Source organism: Astatotilapia calliptera, chromosome 23 (genome assembly GCF_900246225.1).
Source record: "Astatotilapia calliptera chromosome 23, fAstCal1.2, whole genome shotgun sequence".
NCBI classification, from domain to species: Eukaryota; Metazoa; Chordata; class Actinopteri; order Cichliformes; family Cichlidae; genus Astatotilapia; species Astatotilapia calliptera.
In genome coordinates this window covers 19,739,780-19,761,031 of record NC_039323.1, presented here as the reverse complement: position 1 = coordinate 19,761,031, position 21,252 = coordinate 19,739,780, and the positions used below count along the sequence as shown (strand labels likewise).

Genomic DNA, 21,252 nt, shown 5'->3' with positions numbered 1-21,252 from the left:
TATATGCATTTTTTATTTATTTATTTTTTCTGCTCATTCTGTTGGTTTTTGTTTTTTGCCCTTCTCCCCCGTCCCTCTTCTCAGCTGTTTCTCTTTCCCTCTTTCTTTCTCCCCTTCTTTCCCCCAGTCAAGTCTGTCCCGTATTCAGTAAGTGAAAATAAAATAAACAATAAAAGGTGAATCAAATGGACCATTTCTGTCACGGAGGAGCAGGGAGGACTCGGCGCAGACTGAAATCTCAGAAAAACAGGTTTATTTACACACTCCAGGTGCACTATATACAGGTGAAGGAGAAGGGGGCCAGGGTTCCCAGGGGTGCAGAGCGGGGTCGGGAAAAGCGTCCAGAGTCTCCAAACCAAACACGAGAAATCTGCATACAGAGAACAAGGGTTAGCACGGAACTTTCACGGACAGAGCTCAAAACTGGCTGAGGCTAAAGTAGCACTGACGAGCGTTATTCAATAGTCCAGCGGCGAGGTGCTCTCAGTCACTGCCTTAAGTAGCGGGAGCAAACAAGGTGAGGAGCCACAGGTGATTGCCTACAGGTGGTGGAGGCCGGGAGCTCACAATGAGCTCCGCCCAGGCAGCGAGCAGAGAGAGAGGAGAGAGAGAAAAGACAAAACATAACATGTAGCCACACAGGGCCAGCCGAGCAGGCACGGGGACCATGACAGTACCCCCCCCTCAACGGGAGCCTCCCGGCGACCCACCAGGCTTACCCGGATACCGACGATGGAAGTCCCGGATCAACTCCTTGGCCAGGACAGCCGACTGGGGCACCCAGGATCGTTCCTCCGGCCCGTAGCCCTCCCAATCCACTAGGTACTGGAAACCCCGTCCCCGGCGCCGAGAGTCCATAATACGAGTGATGGCGTACACCTCCTGACCATCCACAAGCTGGGCGGGCGGAGGGGCCCTAAGAGGGGGGCACAGCGGGCTGGAGAGCACGGGCTTGACCCGAGAGACGTGGAAGACGTTGTGTATGCGCATATTGCGCGGCAGCTTCAGGCGAACAGACACCGGGTTGACAACAGAGTCAATTTCAAAAGGCCCAAGGAAGGTGGGCGCCAGTTTCTTAGACTCAGCGCGAATAGGCACAAAGCGAGTGGACAGCCATACCTTCTGACCCGCGGTGTATGCAGGGGCAGGGGTCCAACGGCGATCAGCGAGGGCCTTGTTTCGCTCCTTAGTTCGGAGCAGGGCCGCTCTGGTAGTACGCCAGGCCCGACGGCACCTTCGGAGGTGGTGTTGCAGAGAGGGGACCGCATGCTCGCCTTCAAGAGCAGGAAACAGCGGCGGTTGGTACCCCAGAGAAGCCTCGAACGGCGACATTCCCGTGGCGGACGACGTGAGGCTGTTATGAGCGTACTCAATCCACGGTAACTGGTCGCTCCAGGTGCCTTGATTGTGGGAGACAACACAGCGAAGGGCAGCTTCCAGCTCCTGGTTGGCACGCTCCGTCTGTCCGTTGGTCTGAGGGTGAAAACCAGATGAAAGACTAACCTTTGCGCCCAGGGTCGTGCAGAACTCTTTCCAAACCCGCGAGGTGAACTGAGGGCCTCTGTCGGACACGATGTCGTCAGGGATGCCGTGCAGCCTAAACACATGTGCCGTGAGCAGTTGAGCAGTCTCCAGTGCGGTCGGGAGCTTTGTGAGGGCAACAAAATGTGCAGCCTTAGAAAAACGGTCCACAATGGTTAGTATTACTGTGTTACCTGAAGAGGACGGCAGCCCCGTGACGAAGTCCAGGGCGATGTGGGACCAGGGCCGGCCAGGAGTGGGGAGAGGCTGGAGCAACCCGGACGTCGGTTGGTTGGGACGCTTGTTTTGAGCGCACGTGGGACAGGCGGTCACATAGTCTCTAGTGTCTTTTATCAGGGAGGGCCACCAGAAGTAACGTTGCAAGAAGGAGATCGTGCGATGAAGTCCAGGGTGGCAGGAAAAGCGGGCGGTGTGACCCCACTGGAGAACACGTGACCTGACGGATGTGGGAACATAAAGCCGCCCTGGTGGGCCCGTCCCTGGGTCGGGTTCGGTGACTTGTGCCTCGAGGATTTGGGATTCAATCGCCCAAGTGACTGCTCCGAACACGCAGGAGGAGGGGAGGATGGGCTCAGGGTCAGGGTCTTTCTCCGTAACGGTGAACAGCCGGGAAAGGGCGTCAGGTTTTACGTTTCGTGACCCGGGCCTGTAGGTGAGAGAAAAGTCAAACCGTGAGAAAAACAGAGCCCACCTGGCCTGCCGGGAGTTGAGACGCTTCGCTGACCGGATGTACTCCAGGTTTTTGTGGTCTGTCCATACAATAAAGGGATGCTCAGCGCCCTCTAGCCAGTGCCTCCATTCCTCTAGTGAGAGTTTCACAGCCAGCAGCTCTCGGTCCCCGATGTCGTAATTCCGCTCCGCTGGTGTGAGGCGGCGAGAGAAGAAGGCACACGGGTGGAGTTTACCTTTAAAGCGCTGAGACAGGACTTCCCCAACCCCCGTCTCCGACGCATCCACCTCCACCACGAACTGTTGGTTGAGGTCAGGCTGTTGAAGGATAGGAGCGGTGGCAAACCTTTCCTTTAGGCAGGCGAACGCCTCCTGGGCTGGCGGGTCCCACTGAAACGACACCTTCGGGGAAGTAAGTCTTGTGAGAGGCAATGCGATCTTACTATAATCTTTAATGAAGCGCCTGTAGAAATTGGCAAAGCCCAAAAAACGCTGGAGCTGCAGGCGATTTGGGGGCTTGGGCCAGTCTAGGACTGTTTGGACCTTTGCCGGGTCAGGCTTCAGATTACCTTGAGCGATGATGTACCCCAAGAACGCCACTGAGTCTACATGGAAGTCACATTTCTCCGCCTTCACAAAGAGTCTGTTCTCCAACAGGCGCTGGAGAATCTGTCTCACATGGACTTCGTGCTCCTTCACAGTCTTTGAAAAAACAAGAATGTCATCAAGGTAGACAAAAGCACAGCGGTTAATAAAATCCCTGAGGACATCATTGACTAGCGCTTGGAAAACAGCAGGGGCGTTCGTCAGACCGAAGGGCATTACCAAATACTCAAAATGACCAAGATGTGTATTGAATGCCGTCTTCCACTCGTCTCCCTTTCGAATCCTCACTAGGTGGTAAGCGTTTCTCAGATCGAGTTTGGTGAACACTGTAGCCCCTTGAAGTAGTTCAAAGGCAGAGGAGAGAAGGGGCAGCGGGTATTTGTTTTTGATCGTGATTCTGTTGAGGCCACGATAGTCTATACACGGCCGGAGGGTTTTGTCTTTCTTGCTGACGAAAAAAAACCCCGCACCCACAGGAGAAGAAGAGGACCGCATAATGCCCGCGGCCAGCGAGTCGGTGATGTATTTCTCCATTGTCTCTCTCTCAGGTTGGGTGAGACTATACAAGCGGCCAGAGGGAAGCGGCGCCCCCGGGAGGAGGTCAATGGCACAGTCGTAGGGCCTGTGGGGGGGGAGCATTTTTGCTTTGTCCTTGCTGAATACTGCTGCCAGGTCGTGATAGACAAAGGGAACAGCGGACAAATCGCACTCCTCTGTGGGCTCAACTGTGGTTAGCCGAGTGACCGGGGGGGTAGCAGTTTTAAGACAGTTCATGTGGCATTCCACACTCCACCCCGTAACACGCTCTTTCTTCCAGTCTATCTGGGGGTTATGTTGCACCAACCAGGGGTAACCTAACACAAGTGGTGCAAACGGTGTCTTGAACACGAAGAAGCTAATCCTTTCAGTATGGTTACCGGAGAGTGAGAGAGACAAGGGTTCAGTAATATGAGTGATGTCTGGCAAACGTTGGCCTGATAAGGCAGACACACGGAGCGGATTAGGCAAAGCTATGGTAGCAACGTTCAGCTTTGTGGCTAGTGAGATATCAATGAAGCTCTGCTCAGCACCAGAGTCTATTAATGCAGAAAGAGGGTGAATCGCTGTCTGTATCGTGAGCTTTGCGGGCAATGTTAAACGTGGATGGGAGTGTTTACCAGACAGGTCGCCCACCAGTACCCTCTCCATTACTGGTGGGCGCGCTCTTTTGCCAGAGCCGGGCAGGTGGAGATAAAGTGACCCTTACGGCCGCAATACAGGCACTCACCAGCGGAGAACCGACGCTGACGTTCCGCGGGTGAAAGGCGGGAGCGTCCTATCTGCATCGGCTGCTCTCCTTCCTCGCCCCCGCTGTACTCACGGGCTCCTCGTGACTCGGGGGAAGGGTCTCTTGTTGCCCGCTGCAGCCGATCATCCATCTGAATACACAGCGACATAACAGCCTCCAGAGATTGAGGGAGTTCACGCATCATTAATTCGTCCTTTAGGTCGTCGTTGATGTTGTTTAGTAACGTGGTCCTTAATGCCTCCTGCCCCCACTTTGTTTGCGCTGCCAGGGTCCAAAAATCAACAGAATAATCAGCCATGCTGCGCTTACCTTGTTTAAGGTTGAGTAAGCGGTGACCGGCGGCTTCTGTGCTGGAGCCCTTATCAAACACAGCCTTAAACTTGGAAAGGAAGTCAGCATACGTAATTACAGGGTTTGCTTGAAGTTGAGCCTGCGCCCAGGTCAAAGCACGGTCACGTAACAGCTGAACGAAATAGGCGATCTTGACCTCATCGCTAGAAAAGTCATGTGGCAATTGGCGAAAATGCATAGCGCACTGCATCAAAAACCCCGCGCACTTCCCCAGCTCCCCCGTGAATGCCTCAGGTGTGGGCAACAGCTTATCCAAAGACACAGAGGAGAGAGGTGGTGCAGCAGCGCTTGCAGCAAAGCCTGATGTTACCTGAGGAGATGAGGCAGAGGCTGGGCGCTCCGGGGGGCTCGCCTCGGGGGGGCTCGCCTCTAGTGGTGTTCGTTGGGCAACGGCCAGAGCCAAGGCGGCCACCTCTCCACTGAGCCGGACTAACATCTGCTCGTGCCGGTGTAGTAGCTCCTCCAAGGTAATCGGGGCCGGGGCCGAGGAAGCAGAGTCCGCTGAGTCCATGGTTGGCTGGACTATTCTGTCACGGAGGAGCAGGGAGGACTCGGCGCAGACTGAAATCTCAGAAAAACAGGTTTATTTACACACTCCAGGTGCACTATATACAGGTGAAGGAGAAGGGGGCCAGGGTTCCCAGGGGTGCAGAGCGGGGTCGGGAAAAGCGTCCAGAGTCTCCAAACCAAACACGAGAAATCTGCATACAGAGAACAAGGGTTAGCACGGAACTTTCACGGACAGAGCTCAAAACTGGCTGAGGCTAAAGTAGCACTGACGAGCGTTATTCAATAGTCCAGCGGCGAGGTGCTCTCAGTCACTGCCTTAAGTAGCGGGAGCAAACAAGGTGAGGAGCCACAGGTGATTGCCTACAGGTGGTGGAGGCCGGGAGCTCACAATGAGCTCCGCCCAGGTAGCGAGCAGAGAGAGAGGAGAGAGAAAAGACAAAACATAACATGTAGCCACACAGGGCCAGCCGAGCAGGCACGGGGACCATGACAATTACGGCAAGGCTGGGATGGTCAATTTGGTAAAGTAAATCCGTTGGGCATCTTTCTTTGCCTTTAGACAACAATTCTGATGGCAAAAGAGCCAAACGGGACAGGCAAAAAAGAAAAAAAGAAAAAAAGACAATGTTGTTGTCTTTCTTATCCTCCCGAGCTGGTGTCTGATGTTCTTTTCTGTGCATCTTTGCTGACTTGATGAAAGCCCAATTATGATAACCACATGTTTTAATCATTAACCGCTGATTACTCAAAGTTTGTGTTCCATATGGTGGTGGAAGTCAAAGAGTAGGTACTGGTCCATGCGTGTGGGCTTCTGGTAAACTTAAACGCTGAGGTTTCCATTCTCTTCAATGCGCACAGCGCAGTCCAGGAAAGGCAAACAGTTGTCCTTTGTGTCTTCCCTGGTGAACTTGATGTTTTTATCCACAGCTTTAATGTGAGCAGTGAAGGACTCCACTTCTTGTGTTTTGATTTTGACCCAGGTGTCATCTACATATCTGTACCAGTGGCTACGTACTCTCCCTGGTACAGATATGTAGACGACATCTGGGTACGTATATGAATAGGAAGTTAGTGTGGGAACACACTGCTTCCTATTTTGGTGTATTTGTAATGATTACAGTTGGCAACAAATGTGTGTGTGTGTATGTGTTTGTTTGTTTGTTTGGGGGGGGAGGGGGTGTCAGTGTCTATCCAAACTTAAAAGTGTTTCCAATAAAGAATCTGGGGGAGAAGACAAACATATAGATCTGTATGCAAGAACTGAGTGACCTTCACTCTTCTAATGCAATTGTAAATTAACAATTTATTAATGCTACACTTCATTACGCAAGGTGCTTTCATTCAGTAGTGATCTCTCATATTCGCAAATCCTAAATTAGTGCAATGTCCCATAAATAATTGTAAAACCTATAAATAAATGTATGTAGCTTATTCTCATTGGTCTAACACTGTCATATGCGTCAAGAACCCACCCACTACTTTAATCACACTCTAGATCTTGTTTTAACATGTGGCATAGAAACTGAACATTTAACAGTGTTTCCTGAAAACCCTCTCCTGTCTGATCATTTCCTGATAACATTTACATTTACAATAATTGATTACACAGCGGTGGAGAGTAGACTTTATCAAAGTAGATGTCTTTCTGAAAGCGCTGTAACTAAGTTTAAGAATATAATCCACCCACTGTTATCATCTTCAATGGCCTGTACCAACATAGAGCAGAGCAGCTACCTGAATACTACTCCAACAGAGGTCAATTATCTTGTTAATAATTTTACCTCCTCACTACGTACGACTCTGGATACTGTATTTCTGGTGAAAACTAAGGCCTCAAATCAGAAGTACCTGACTCCGTGGTATAATTCTCAAACACATACCCTAAAGCAGATGACTCGTAAGCTGGAGAGGAAATGGCGTGTCACAAATTTAGAGGATCATCATTTAGCCTGGAGAAATAGTTTGCTGCTTTATAAGAAAGCCCTCCGCAAAGCTAGAAGGTCTTACTATTCGTCACTGATTGAAGAAAATAAGCACAACCCCAGGTTTCTCTTCAGCACTGTAGCCAGGCTGACAAAAAGTCAGAGCTCTATTGAGCCAACTATCCCTTTAATGTTAACTAGTAATGACTTCATGAACTGCTTTACAAGTAAAATTTTAATCATTAGAGAAAAAATTACCAATAATCATCCCACAGATGTAATATTATCTACAGCTACTTTTAGTACTATTGATGTTAAGTTTGACTCTTTTTCTCCAATTGATCTTTCTGAGTTAACTTCAATAATTACTTCCTCCAAACCATCAACGTGTCTTTTAGACCCCATTCCTACAAAACTGCTCAAAGAAGTCCCGCCATTAATTAATGCTTCAATCTTAAATATGATCAACCTATCTCTAATAATCGGCTATGTACCACAGGCCTTCAAGCTGGCTGTAGATAAACTTTTACTTAAAAAGCCATCTCTAGACCCAGCAGTCTTAGCTAATTATGGGCCAATCTCCAACCTTCCTTTTATATCAAAAATTCTTGAAAGAGTAGTTGTCAAACAGCTAACAGATCATCTGCAGAGGAATGGCTTATTTGAAGAGTTTCAGTCAGTTTTCAGAGCTCATCACAGCACAGAAACAGCTTTAGTGAAGGTTACAAATGATCTTCTTATGGCCTCTGACAGTGGACTCATCTCTGTGCTTGTCCTGCTAGACCTTAGTGCAACGTTCGATACTGTTGACCATAATATTCTATTAGAGCGATTAGAACATGCTGTAGGTATTACAGGTACTGTACTGCAATGGTTTGTATCAAATCTATGTAATAGACTCCAATTTGTTAATGTAATTGGAGAGTCCTCTTCACACTAAGGTCAATTATGGTGTTCCACAGGGTTCGGTGCTAGGACCAATTCTGTTTACATTATACATGCTTCCCTTAGGCAGTATCATTGGAAGACATAGTATACATTTTTACTGCTATGCAGATGACACCCAGCTCTATCTATCCATGAAGCCAGATAACACACACCAATTAGTTAAACTGCAGGAATGTCTTAAAGACATAAAGACCTGGATGGCTGCTAACTTTCTGCTTCTTAATTCAGATAAAACTGAGATTATTTTACTCGACCTTGAAAATCTTAGAAATATGGTATCTAACCAGATTCTTACTCTGGATGGCATTACCTTGGCCTCCAGTAATGCTGTGAGGAACCTTGGAGTCATTTTTGAGCAGGACATGTCCTTCAATGCACATATTAAACAAATATGTAAGACTGTTTTCTTCCATTTGCGCAACATCTCTAAAATTAGAAATATCCTATCTCAGAGTGACGCTGAAAAACTAGTTCATGCATTTATTACTTCCAGGCTGGACTACTGTAATTCATTATTATCAGGATGTCCTAAAAACTCCCTGAAAAGCCTCCAGTTAATCCAAAATGCTGCATCAAGAGTACTGACAGGGACTAGAAAGAGAGAGCATATTTCTCTTGTTTTGGCTTCCCTTCATTGGCTTCCTGCTAAATCCAGAATTGAATTCAAAATCCTGCTCCTCACATACAAGGTCTTAAATAATCAGGCCCCATCTTATCTTAATGACCTTGTAGTACCATATCACCCTATTAGAGCACTTCGCTCTCACACTGCAGGCCTACTTGGACTTGGGTGAGAGGAGGATGCTAGTAAAGCTGATATCCATCATAAAGAACCACATCACCCTCTGCATGAGTCTGTGAATGTGCTGAGCAGCTCCTTTAGTCAGAGACTGAAACACCCTTGCTGCAGGAAGGAGTGCTTTCACAGATCATTCATCCCAACAGCAGTTAGACTAGCTCCTCAATCACAATGTCATAAGTCACTTGTAATTGTGGACATCCACGGTCACCACTTTATGCATAATGCACCTTCTATGTGTAAGGACGTGTGCAGGTATATATGTATGTATATGTATACATATGTATATTTAGTGTGTACATGTGTGTGTGCATGTGCATGTCTGTACTTATAGATATCTATAACTTACATAGGAATAGTGGTGGTAGAATAGTTAAGTTAATCTATATAGTTTATGTCTTGCATTTCTCCACAACCATATCCATAATCACATACTGAGTATGCTACTGTTGTATATTACGTATTATCTTACTTGTTTTGTATTTTTTTGTTTTTTATTTGTATTTTTTGTATTTTCCTCTGATACCTGAGATGAGGTAACGCAAAAATTTCCCCGTCGTGGGATCAGCAAAGTCCCACCTAATCCCAACTAATAAATTTAGTTGGGATTAAAATAAATCAAGGCTGATCAGGCGTCAGACTGGTAATTTCAAAAACTCTATGAAATCTGAACTTGAGTGTCTTAGCAAAGGTATAAACCACATTGAATCAGTGCTACCACACATAATGACATGAAGAATGGCTTTATTTGAGTTACAAGCACAACACGTGTTTTCATTACAACAAAGGAAAGAAATTATGTTATCTTAGATAACTTACATTAACCCTTTAAAGCCTGAATCATGAAATAATTGTCAGAAAATTTTACTTTTTAAAAAATAGTGTTTATTTAACCTTCTTTTGTTTAATTTTTTAAATTAAAAAAAAAATCACATTTCCATATATGACATATTTTCTTATGTTTTTTTAATTGCTTAAAAATACATTTTGCAATTTTTTTAGGCTTTACAGGGGAAAAAATTCACACTGTTGAAAAATTCACAATGATGTTGAAATCCCCAAAACTGGCAACCCCCCCCCCCCTCCCCCCCCCCCCCCCCCCCGTATGTGTCAAATATGATACACTAGGCGTTAAGGAATTAAATAAGGTCACAACCAAAAAAGCGATGTAAAAGTCTAGACACACCAACATAATTTTAGGTTCTCAGAGGCAGTGTCATGCTCATCCAATAAGAGGACTAAACATTTACTAAAAATTCATCGTTCTTTGAATGTACATTGGAGAAAGATTTTATTTGCTGATCAAACTTGAGTCTCACTGTAATATGCCGATTAGACTTTTTTTGTGGAAACTGAGCAGGTTCACAATAAAACTACAATACTGGCATCCACCAACACAAAATAGTGATTCAACAATGAATAATGTTGGGAACTAATACATTTAGGGGATCACTTAATGCCACCACAAGGAAGTTAAAGTCCAGCTATATTTCATTATTCTAAAAACAAAACACATATCACAATGAACCCTGGCTGCTCATAAAATTTGTATCCATTGGAGACTAATGTGTGAATATCTGAACAGTAAATTGATCTTTTGGGTAAGCTCAGTGACTCCTCTCTGATATCACAGTTTGTCTCATTTGCAACAAACTAACTGCAACTAAAATGAACTGAATCATCTCACCTGAGCTTAAAAGAAAAACAGCATACTGATATTCACTGTGCAGCTTTGAGAGGAAAAAGAAAAACAACACGTGGATCCTGGAAGCTTCCATCTTTGAAGGACTGAAGAAGAACTTTAAAAGGAATCATTTAGTACAGTTTAAACAATAACTGATTGAATGCACAAATCTGAAAATGTGTTTCTGAGTGAAAGAGACAGACATGTACAGACTGAACTATCTCTTCAACAGTCAGAGTGTTTCTCTAACAGGAGGAAACTCTTTACACTCAACTCAGCACAGAGTCACTGAAGCACCAGACTGACCAAACCATAACCCAAATCCAGCATAAAGAGGTTCAGTGAATGTGGTGTTGAAGGTGTGGAGGTGGATCAGAGTGTCAGAGGAGACTCTGTAGAAGGACAGAGTGCCAGCAGGACAGTCCACATACACTGCTACTCTGTTAGAGATGAAGGATGAAGAGGAAGAGGAGGAGATGGATGTGTTTTCCTTATTCTGATAAACACTGTATCCATAATCATGAGAGCAACTCAGACTCCAGGATTGATCATTCCTTCCAAACAAACAGTCATTACTGTCTCCTTTCCTTACGATTCCTCTGTAACTCACTGATATATTAACCAGTTCTCTCCATTCGACCTCCCAGTAACAGCGACCAGTCAGCTCATCTTTACATAATAGCTGAGGATACTGGTAATCAAATCTGTCTGGATGATCAGGATATGACTGATCCTCCTCCACACGTGTCACCTTCCTGTTGTTGTCAGACAGTTTGAGTTTTGTGTTCACTGTGTTTGTGTCGATTGTGAGTTGACAGGAATCTGATGGAGAAACAAACACAATCCAGCTGCAGTTATTGATCCATCATCTGTTCATTGATTGACACTTTGATGATGACTCCTGACATCAGAGATGTGAATGAGTGATGTGACAGTTTGAAGATGGTTGAATGTGTGCTGCTTTGTTTTCATGAATCACATTAAAAACACACTTACACTTCCTCAGACCTGGTGTCAACCATCGGACTCCAGCAGGCTCCACCCTGAAAGGAGGAGGGGGGTCAGACCAGCACAGTCTCTTTCAGCATGCACACATGGACATTACATCGCTCTCATAAACATACATTTAATACATACACTTGAAGAAAATGTCCCTAAAATCCTGTCCTATCATCTTCCATTGTAAAACATATTCACTAATTAATTCAAAAGGTCTCCTACCAAAATGTTTCACTCTAGAGAGGAAACTCCTACAGCAACAGTCCACATTTTTCTCCTACTGGTGTGACATGGCCAGAACACCTCACCCAGGAGGAATCCTTGTCAGATCCCCTAACCACCTCAACGAGCTCCTTTCAATGAGGAGGCTTAATGGCTCTACTCTGAGTCCCTCCCGAATAGCAAAAGTCCTCACTCTATCTCTAAGGGAGAGGCAAGCCACCCTTCAAAGAAAGCTTATTTCCACTGCCCGTATCTGTGATCTCATTCTTTGGGTCACTACCCACAGCTCGTGATGGTATTTGAGGGTAGGGACATAGACTGACCGGTAAATCCAGAGCTTTGCTTTAATGCTCAGCCCTCTCTTCACCATGATGGACCGGTACAGAGTCCAGATCACTGCAGCCGCAGCACCAATCCTTTTGTTATTCTTCTGCACCCCTGTCCTTACACTTGTGAACATGCTCTTTGTCATGGTCCTGAGTCTGATGACTCAGTGTTTTTGTTAATATTATCTTATGTTCTTGTTTATTCTGTTTAAGTCTTCTGTTAAAGATTTTCTAGATAGGTTTTGGTTCTGTACTCCCTCTGTTCCTGTTTGGTCAGTTCTGAGTCTGTGTCTCTGCATGTGTGTTGAGTTTCCTGTTTTACTTTGAAGGTCTGTGTCTTATGTCAGTGTTTTCAGTTTTACGTGCTCCTCCAGCTCATCTATGTAATCGGTGTCAGCCGTGTCTCCCAGCTGTTTCCTCTTGGTCCTATTCACCTCTTGTATTTAGTGTCTACGTCTTAACCTGCTCATCATTGTGTTGTTCCTCATTCTGCACTGTGTGTTTTGTCTGTCAGCCAGCCTGCATAGTTTATTTTTAAGTTCAGTTTAGTTATTTTGATGTCCAGCAATAAAACTGTTTGAGTGCACTTTTTCACATCCTGGAGTCTGCACTTTGGGTCCACCATTCCTGCCTCCCTCCCATGACACTCTTTCTATTTATTGTCTTGGTGAATGCTCAATCATCCAGGAAAGCATCTCCCAAAGGGTTGATTCTGTTCATTTGGACGTAGCGTTTTCAGTGGGAGAAACGTTTTGACACCCATCCAAGTGGCTTCTTCTGTCTCAGCTCCAACAGAATTAACCTTTTGGGATTGACACACATTGTTCTTTGCCCAGTGAATTTACTCTTGTTGTCTTGGTGGCTGTCTATGTTCCTCCCTCTGCTAACCCCACAGCTGCATGTGACATTATTCGCTCTGCCATAGTCCGGTTACAGACTCAGCACCCAAGTGCCTTTATATCTTTCGGTGACTTCAACTATCTTCCTCTGTTCCCCCCACTGGGTCCTGAACCTGAGTTAGCTCAGCCTCTGCTATGTGCCTATTGTGAAGAGGAAGCCTGTGACCATTAGGAGTATTAGGAGGTGGTCAAAGGAGGCCTTAGTGGCTGTTTTGAGGTGACAGAGTGGGAGACACTCTGTGAACCTCATGGTGAGGACACCAATGGGCTTACTGAGTGTATCACTGACTACATAACCTTCTGCATTGACTCCATTGTCCCAGTGGTTAGCATTGTTGCCTCACAGCGAGAAGTTCCTGAGTTCAATTCCTCCATCAGGCCTGGAGTCAGGCCGAGCAGAACAGCATGAGTGAGGTATGGTGTGGCATGAATCACTAGATTGAGGCCATCCAACAGCGTTGGAGGACAAAGTCATTGAGTCTAATTTGTTCTTCAACGGATTAGACACTGCAGTTAATGCTCACGCCCCCTACGCAACTTGTTCCCTCTTTTTCCACTTTGTACCTTAGCCTCCAGTGAAAGTCCTGACACCCTTCCCCACATTTCCCCTACACTCACAACCAGGTTAGATTTTACAACCAGTTTCTCAACCAGCAAGTGACATTGTACTTCAGAATCGGTTGTAGTTATAAGGAAATTATTTCTATTTTAGCACATAAACACAGTGTGGTAATAAGTACAAGTACACTAAAAAGATGGTGCAGAAAGCTGAGTCTCAGAAGAAAAAATCCCCACTAAAACTTGGAAGAGTTGGTCAGATTTGAACAAAATGAAATGGTTGGCAATAGAGACATGCAAGGATACCAATAGTTACACCCTCGTGCAATAAAGAGGGTGCATGTTGTATCAGAAGATCAGGCTGATACATTTATTTAATTAACTTACTTTTTCCACTAGCACAAGGAGTTTTGCAGAGGGTATAGCAAACGTGGCAGTTTGTCTTGAAAGAACAACTGTAATGTCTAGATTTTGACTTTTTTCTCTGTTTTGATTTTAATCTTGAAATATCGACTTTATTGTCAGAATGATCAATACCATTTGTTTACTTGATCTAGCCCTAATACCCCTTCATACTCCATGGCTGCACAAGTCTCTCCATACCTGAGAGTTTTCAGTTCCAGATTCTGCAGCAGCTTGACTGCCCCTCCTGGATGATTGTAGCGCAGGTCCAGCTCTTTCAGATAGGAGCAGCTAGAGCTCAGACTTGAGGCCAGAGAAGTACAACCTACTTGTGTAATCAGACAGCCAGACAGCCTGTAGAGATCATACATAACAGATGCATGCTCTTAGAGAAAAATGGTACAATTAATGCAAAGATTAAGTTGTCTCCAAAATAAAAAATAAAAATAAAAATAAAAAATAAATTAAAAAAAAAAAAAAAGGGTGAGGCTGATTAATAAAGTATAAAGTAGGGGACAGACCAGAATTGTCACCAGTTTTCCTTGGACAACTAGAACATGTTTTAATTAAAGTGAGATCTTATTGATCACATGGAGTTCTGGCGAATTTGTTTTGGATTTGCATGTGGCTTATTTAGAGTTTAATAGAGATTAATGCTAATTGTATATATGCGAGTTTAGGACAAGGTGCACAGTGGCTGCAGACTAACTTCTAATCAGAGAGAAATGCTGGGGAGGATCTTTCCCAATGAGCAAGCGCCATATCACAGCTGACTCCATTCATCTTGAGCAATGGATGTTTTAGTCTATCTCAGTTACTGGATAAAAAGGGAAAAGGTCAACAGTATGAAATCATAACATTTACCTTAGTCTTTAATTATTTTTAAACACCCCTTTTAAAAAAAAAGAAGAATTTCAAGGTGATTTTAAAAAAATGTATAAACAGGGAAGCACAGTGGTGTGGTGGTTAGCACTTTTGCCTCACAGTAAGAGTATCCTGAGTTTCACTCCACCATCTGGCCTGGGAGTTTGCATTTTCTCTTCAGGTATTCCCGCAGTGAGATTAGGATAACTTGTGATTCTAAAACGCCCATAGCTGTGACTGTGAATGGTTGTCTGTCAGACTGATTACCTGTTCAGGGTGTACCCCACCTCTCAAATTAATGGAAGAGGATGGATAGTATTAATATGGTTTCTGTGAAGTTGCTAATAACTGATCATCTGTTGCTTTTGCTTACTTCCAAACAGGCTTCTGGCACTAATGGGGTTTGTTGGGGGCGCTGTCAATGAGGAAACTATTGCTCTCCTTCCAAATCCCCTCCGTCTTGATTCAGAGTCTACTAATGTCATTTCTGAAAGAGGTATTTTAATGGACTGCCTTCAGAAACTTCATCAATTACTTTACCTCTTATTTCAACTGTTAATGATTTACACATGGTGTAGCCTAAAGCAATGAAATGCATTTAAATTCATTCAAAGGCTGATGCATGGCTTGGAACAGAAACTAAGAGACTTCTACTAAATCTGCAAAGTTTGAGAACTCAAAGTTTTTAGAGTCTGAATGTAACTAAATATATATCTGCAGATATGGTTCTAAATCATCACACATAAAAAATGCTTTGTCACTTCTAATATGTAAGCAATGGCAACTTGTGCAGAATAAACCTGTTTTCTGAAATTTGGGCCTCCTGAATATTTTTCTACTAAAACCTCCACTGATGCTAATTTTATTTTCAGATGAATAGTGTGACTTTTTTAGAAATGAGGAATGGAAAATGTGAATACAACTGTACTTTGAACTGTATTTTGTCCTCTGTTTTTTTAATGTAACTATATATGTAACTATTGTAGGAGAATGGAATCTGTTTTTCACTTATCTGTGGAGTCCAGAAGCATTTGAATAACATGAGTAACACTTGCTTTAATGAGGTAATCAGTTTGTATGATTTGAATGCATAAATGAGACTCTTGTTCAAATGAAAGCAACTAAAAAATCATATGTTGCAAGAACTTTAACATTAGTTGTATTATTAATAATTATTTTTATTATTATTATTAATAATAATAATACTTCTGAGTAGTCTTTACTAATTTAAGTGTGCATATGACATAAATATGTACAATTTAAACTTAGGTGTGAGTGAACTACACAATAAAATCCATTCTTACTAAAACCTACTAAATTTCCACTTGTTTGTTTGCAGGGTTTGGGGTTTTGCTTTGCTTTCCTTTTTTTAAGGTTTGAATATATATATTTGGTAAGGTCAACTAATTACAGTTTACAGTGTAACATGGTTACAAATCAGAGGTGGGACCAAGTCATTGTTTTGCAAGTCTCAAGTAAGTCTCAAGTCTTTATCCTCAAGTCTCAAGTCAAGTCTCAAGTAATGTCAGGCAAGTCCGAGTCGAGTCTCAAGTCACTGGTGTAAAAGTCCGAGTCAAGTCACAAGTCTGAAACTTTGAATTTCAAGTCCTTTCGAGTCTTTAAAAAAAAAAATGAAAAAAGAATGTTGCAGTTATGCTAAATGTAAATATTAGACCATGTAATTTTAAAATCTGTGTTTTTCTCAACACATGACAAAATAGTGAACTTAGAAAATATACACAAATTGTGAAATTGCACCTCTTTAAAATGCAGCTCAATTAAACCTAGCTCCAAGAATAATTTTCACCAACAGTTCTGAGATAAGCTGCATGTTATTCTTGGATGCGGTTGTAGGACCGGCTTTAAAATCGCATGACAAAAATATCATACACATTAAAAAAACTGTATCACCAACGTAGCCTGGACAACATTTGCTAGTTAGATGAAGTCAGCTATCTCATCGTAGCATATTTATATGCATATTTATAATCATACGGTTCTTGGAGTGAGTGCACACACTCATGAAGTTTAGTAACTTCAGGTCACTGCAACAAGCCCAGGTACAGTTTACCTACGGATGGGTACAGGACCTTGAAATGCACCGTGTAGAACGAAAGACCATCGTACGTATCATAAGTTTACCAGTCTCACAAATTGTCGTCATAAATACACAATCCTTAACAGTTTATTAATAGGACCTTTGAGCTCAACGGTAATTAATTAGTAGTGGAAATAATTTCTGGTTCATTACAGAAATGTAGCAGTGACAATAATACTGTATGCTGTAATCGCACTGGACAATTAGTGATACAAAAAACCTGTTTTATCCTGTGAATAAAAGTATATGTTTTTGTCAATGTGCCATAATAACAGAAGCGAAACGCAATATTGTGTCAGGACAATTCACTATTTATGCACAATAAATAAAGGAGCATAGCGCGACAATTTCTGTTCAGCGCCAGACTTGCTTGTAACCTATATCACCAATTATGTTAAGAAAAATGACGTATTAACTACTAAAAAACACTGACCTTCGTGTAAATGCTTGGAGCAGACTAACCTGTGAGCTGGAGTGTTCTGGGACGTTATATTTGATCTTTGAATGGCTGCAATCCAGGCCACCCGTCGCGTCTTTGTTACTTCAGAAACATGGCTTGAACAATTTCTCTTCAACGACGTAATCCGATAACAACCGATCTCTTTACCCGTCGGCTTCCCGTGGCTGTCATGCGACCGGCTATTGCAGTTAATAATACAACAGCTTCTTGACATTTTTGTGTTTCTTTTTATCGCTGTATAACTGATTTTAATTGAAAGCCTGCGTGCGCTAGTACCTCTTGCCACGAGTTCCCAGAATCCTTTGCGGTTCTACCCGTGAATGACGTCACATTTTCAATCTCTATATAATATGCATGTTAAATTTTATATTTGGGGTAAAATATCAAGTCTTTTCAAGTAAACCGGTTCAAGTCCAATTCAAGTCCCAAGTCATTGGTGTAAAAGTCCAAGTCAAGTCACAAGTCTTAGAACATTTTTTCAAGTCAAGTCTAAAGTCATAAAATTAATGACTCGAGTCTGACTCGAGTCCAAGTCATGTGACTCGAGTCCACACCTCTGTTACAAATACAAACCAGATTTTAAATGATTTGTAGAAATCTGACCTGAGCGTTTCCAGTGTCAAATGTAGACTTCCCAGTCCGGAAGACAATATTTTCACTCCCAAGTCTTTCAAATCATTGTTACTCAGGTCCAGCTCTCTCAGATTAGAAGACTGGAAACTGCAAACCGAGGAGAGAGCTTCACAGCTTCTCTCTGAGAGGTTACAGCTGCTCAATCTGATGGGACAATAGCAAAGTATGATATTTTTATTCTCTGTTAAAGCGATAGCAGAATTTTTCAAGAATAAAACTTATTATAACTTACAGAGCTTTACTGGAAGCTTTAACTACTGGCAGCAGCTTCAAAAGAGCTTCCTCTGAAGCAGAGTATTTCTTCAGGTCAAACACATCCAGATCTTTTTCTGATGACAGTAAGATGAAGACAAGAGCTGACCACTGAGCAGGAGACAGTTTATCAGTGGAGAGACTTCCTGATCTCAGGGACTGTTGGATCTCCTCAACTAGAGAATGATCATTCAGTTCATTTAAACAGTGGAACAGATTGATGCTTTTCTCTGCAGACAAATTCTTACTGAGCTTCTTCTTGATATGCTGGACTGTTTCCTGATTGGTCTGTGAGCAACTCCCTGTCTGTGTAAGTAGGCCTCGTAGGAGATTCTGATTTGTCTGTAGTGAAAAACCCAAGAGGAAACGAAGAAAGAGGTCTAGGTGTCCATTTAAAGTCTGCAACGCCTTATCCACAGCACTCTTGTACAAATGAGTCTCTGCAGATTTTCTTGTTTCAGAGTTCTGATAAGCTGTTTCTTGTTCTTTGAGCAGATTGACTCCGGAGTTGACGAAGGTCAGATGGACATGAAGAGCAGCGAGAAACTCCTGAACACTTAGATGAACAAAGCAGTACACTTTGTCCTGGTACAGTCCTCTCTCCTCTTTAAAGATCTCTGTGAACACTCCTGAGTACACTGAGGCAGCTTTTATATCAATGTTGCTCTCTGTCAGGTCTGATTCATAGAAAATCAGGTTTCCTTTCTGCAGTTGGTCAAAAGCCAGTTTGCCCAGAGACTCAATCATCTTCCTGCTCTCTGGACTCCAGTGTGGATCTGTCTCAGCTCCTCGATCATACTTGACCTTTTTTACTTTGACCTGAACCACCAGAAAGTGGATGTACATCTCAGTCAGGGTCTTGGGCAGCTGTCCTCTCTCTCTGGTTTTCAGCACATCCTCCAGAACTGTAGCAGTGATCCAGCAGAAGACTGGAATGTGGCACATGATGTGGAGGCTTCGTGATGTCTTGATATGGGAGATTATTTTGCTAGTCAACTTCATATCTCTAAATCTGTTCATGAAATACTCCTCCTTCTGTTGATCAGTGAATCCTATCACCTCTGTCACCATGTCAACACAGCTAGGAGGGATCTGATTTGCTGCTGCAGGTCGTGTGGTTATCCAGAGGTGAGCAGATGGGAGCAGGTTGCCCTTGATGAGGTTTGTCAGTATCATATCCACTGAGGTGGATAGTGTAGGGTCAGTTATGATCTCAGTGTTGTGGAAGTCCAGAGGAAGTCGACACTCATCCAGACCATCAAAGATGAAAACAATCCGGACATCTTCAAAGCTGCAGATTCCTGCTTCTTTGGTTTCAGTAAAGAAGTGATGAACGAGTTCTACCAAGCTGAACCTTTTCTCTTTCAGCACATTCAGCTCTCTGAAACTGAATGGAAATATGAACTGAATGTCTTGGTTGGCTTTGTCTTCAGCCCAGTCTAGAGTGAACTTCTGTGTCAACAGTGTTTTCCCAATGCCAGCCACTCCCTCTGTCAGCACTGTTCTGATTGGTTTATTTCTTCCAGGTGAGATTTTAAAGAGGTCTTCTTGTCTGATTATTTTTTCTGGTCTGTCTGGTTTCCTGGTTGCTATTTGTCTGACCTCATGTTCATTATTGACATCTGCTGTCCCTCCCTCTGTGATATGGAGCTCTGTGTAGATCTGATTCAGAGGGGTTGGGTTTCCTGCTTTAGGAATTCCCTCAAAAACAGTGCAGAGCTTCTTCTTCAGTGTAGATTTAAGTTTATGTGGGCACAGGGTGGGAAATTCTCAAAGAACACACAAAAAATATATTCTTCAGGATCATGAACTTCACAAAACCTTTCAGGCTGAGAATTAAGGAAATGTAAATCTATAAATTTCATATCATTTAACCACTGTTTTAAATCTTTAGAGAAATCCTCTTACTGTTCTGCAGACGGTCTGCCAGTTCTCCCTGCTTCATTTTCCTCAGGAAGTGCAGAATGATCTTCACAACTGCATCTCTCATGCTCCTCTTCTGCTCTTCTTCATCCTCACTTTCCAAAACCACCTCATCCTCCCCCTGACTCTCTAAGCCATCTGAGTAATCTGGGCTGAGAATCTTCTTGGTTTTCTTGATCTCATTCTTCACAAAGCTGAAAATGTTGTCCTCTAGGAGCTGGAAGAGAATTTTAAAAAAGTGCTTTGTCCATGTTTTTTTTGCCTTGCTGTAGAGTTGCTGATTTGCTACTCGGTCATGTTGAAAACAAAAACCAGAAATAACTAAAAAAAAAAAAAAGCACTTTTATTTTTACCCAACTAACTTTTTTCCCTACATTTTACTTTGTCAAAAATTGGATGTACGTGCTAATTTTAGGATGTTTGCTCATCGTAATCAGTTCTAATTTTGATTAATTTGTGTTTGTGTCATATGGAGTTGTAACAAGCATGAAATGCGATCAAATTAAAAGCCTGTACTTTGACCCTGGACCTGACCTTCCAATTAACAAGAAAACTAGGAGCCTCCAGATTATAATAGCAGTCATTACTTCTGCATAGTGCATTCAGTTGGGAGTCGTCAAAATAACAAAAAAAAAAAAAAGTGGACAGTGCAAACTTTCCATCAGCCAGTAAATGGCACAAAATAAAATAAAACAATCAATCAAATAATTGTGGCAAACATACTACTTTTTAATATTTTTTTAATTAAATGAAATGTGCTGAATACAAAATATGAAAATTACTCTATTTTATCCTTTGAAAAAATGTTAACCAGCATGATATACTGCTCTTCCAACTGCAGAATGGCGATGTCTGTGAACAGAACAGATACAAAAGTACTTCTTGTACATGTACAAACCATAAATATTGAGTCCAGATTCCTTTCTTGCTGCTGGGAAGACTGATCACTGAGAACTTCTAAACTCTCCTGGTCCACTCTGTGGAGGAATCATGGAAAAATTAGTTCACATAACAGAAAAAAACTGTTCCAACTCAGTTCCAAATTTTAGGTACACATTACCTCTCTGAGGCAGACTGTTGCTCTGTGTTGAAATTAACACCATATAACTCCTTTGACTTTTCACTGCTCAAGGATACACAGCTAGGTACAGGACAGTCTAATCTTTCAAAGCTCCTGATGGAAAAAGCGAAACAAAAACATGATTACATTATAAGTACATTTTCTATATATCAAACACAGAATCATTTTAACGGAGATGAACATAGTCTTGTTTAGAGACACATTATCCATTACATT

At 43.0% G+C, this 21,252-nt stretch overlaps 1 protein-coding gene and 2 long non-coding RNA genes across 3 annotated transcripts in view; all 3 read right to left on the bottom strand.

The window, feature by feature from the left end:
- Nucleotides 1-236: 236 nt before the first annotated feature.
- Nucleotides 237-619, bottom strand: LOC113015724 (uncharacterized). Its single transcript, XR_003271147.1, has 2 exons — nucleotides 450-619; nucleotides 237-370 (listed from the first exon to the last, which is right to left on the bottom strand). It is a non-coding gene; the product is annotated as an uncharacterized LOC113015724 (long non-coding RNA).
- A 4,404-nt stretch (nucleotides 620-5,023) lies between these two features.
- On the bottom strand, nucleotides 5,024-5,365 carry LOC113015725 (uncharacterized). The gene is made up of 2 exons (XR_003271148.1): nucleotides 5,237-5,365; nucleotides 5,024-5,157 (listed from the first exon to the last, which is right to left on the bottom strand). It is a non-coding gene; the product is annotated as an uncharacterized LOC113015725 (long non-coding RNA).
- A 5,166-nt stretch (nucleotides 5,366-10,531) lies between these two features.
- LOC113015720 (protein NLRC3-like) overlaps nucleotides 10,532-21,252 on the bottom strand; it is a 28,931-nt gene continuing 18,210 nt past the window's right edge. The window contains exons 4-10 of the mRNA XM_026157903.1: nucleotides 20,854-20,932; nucleotides 19,941-20,172; nucleotides 18,013-19,801; nucleotides 17,751-17,924; nucleotides 13,927-14,079; nucleotides 11,316-11,362; nucleotides 10,532-11,141 (exon numbers count right to left, since the gene is read on the bottom strand). Of these exons, the coding sequence (XP_026013688.1) occupies nucleotides 10,594-11,141; nucleotides 11,316-11,362; nucleotides 13,927-14,079; nucleotides 17,751-17,924; nucleotides 18,013-19,801; nucleotides 19,941-20,172; nucleotides 20,854-20,932 (3,022 nt within the window). The 3' untranslated portion in view covers nucleotides 10,532-10,593. The remainder of the gene's footprint in view (nucleotides 11,142-11,315; nucleotides 11,363-13,926; nucleotides 14,080-17,750; nucleotides 17,925-18,012; nucleotides 19,802-19,940; nucleotides 20,173-20,853; nucleotides 20,933-21,252) is intronic.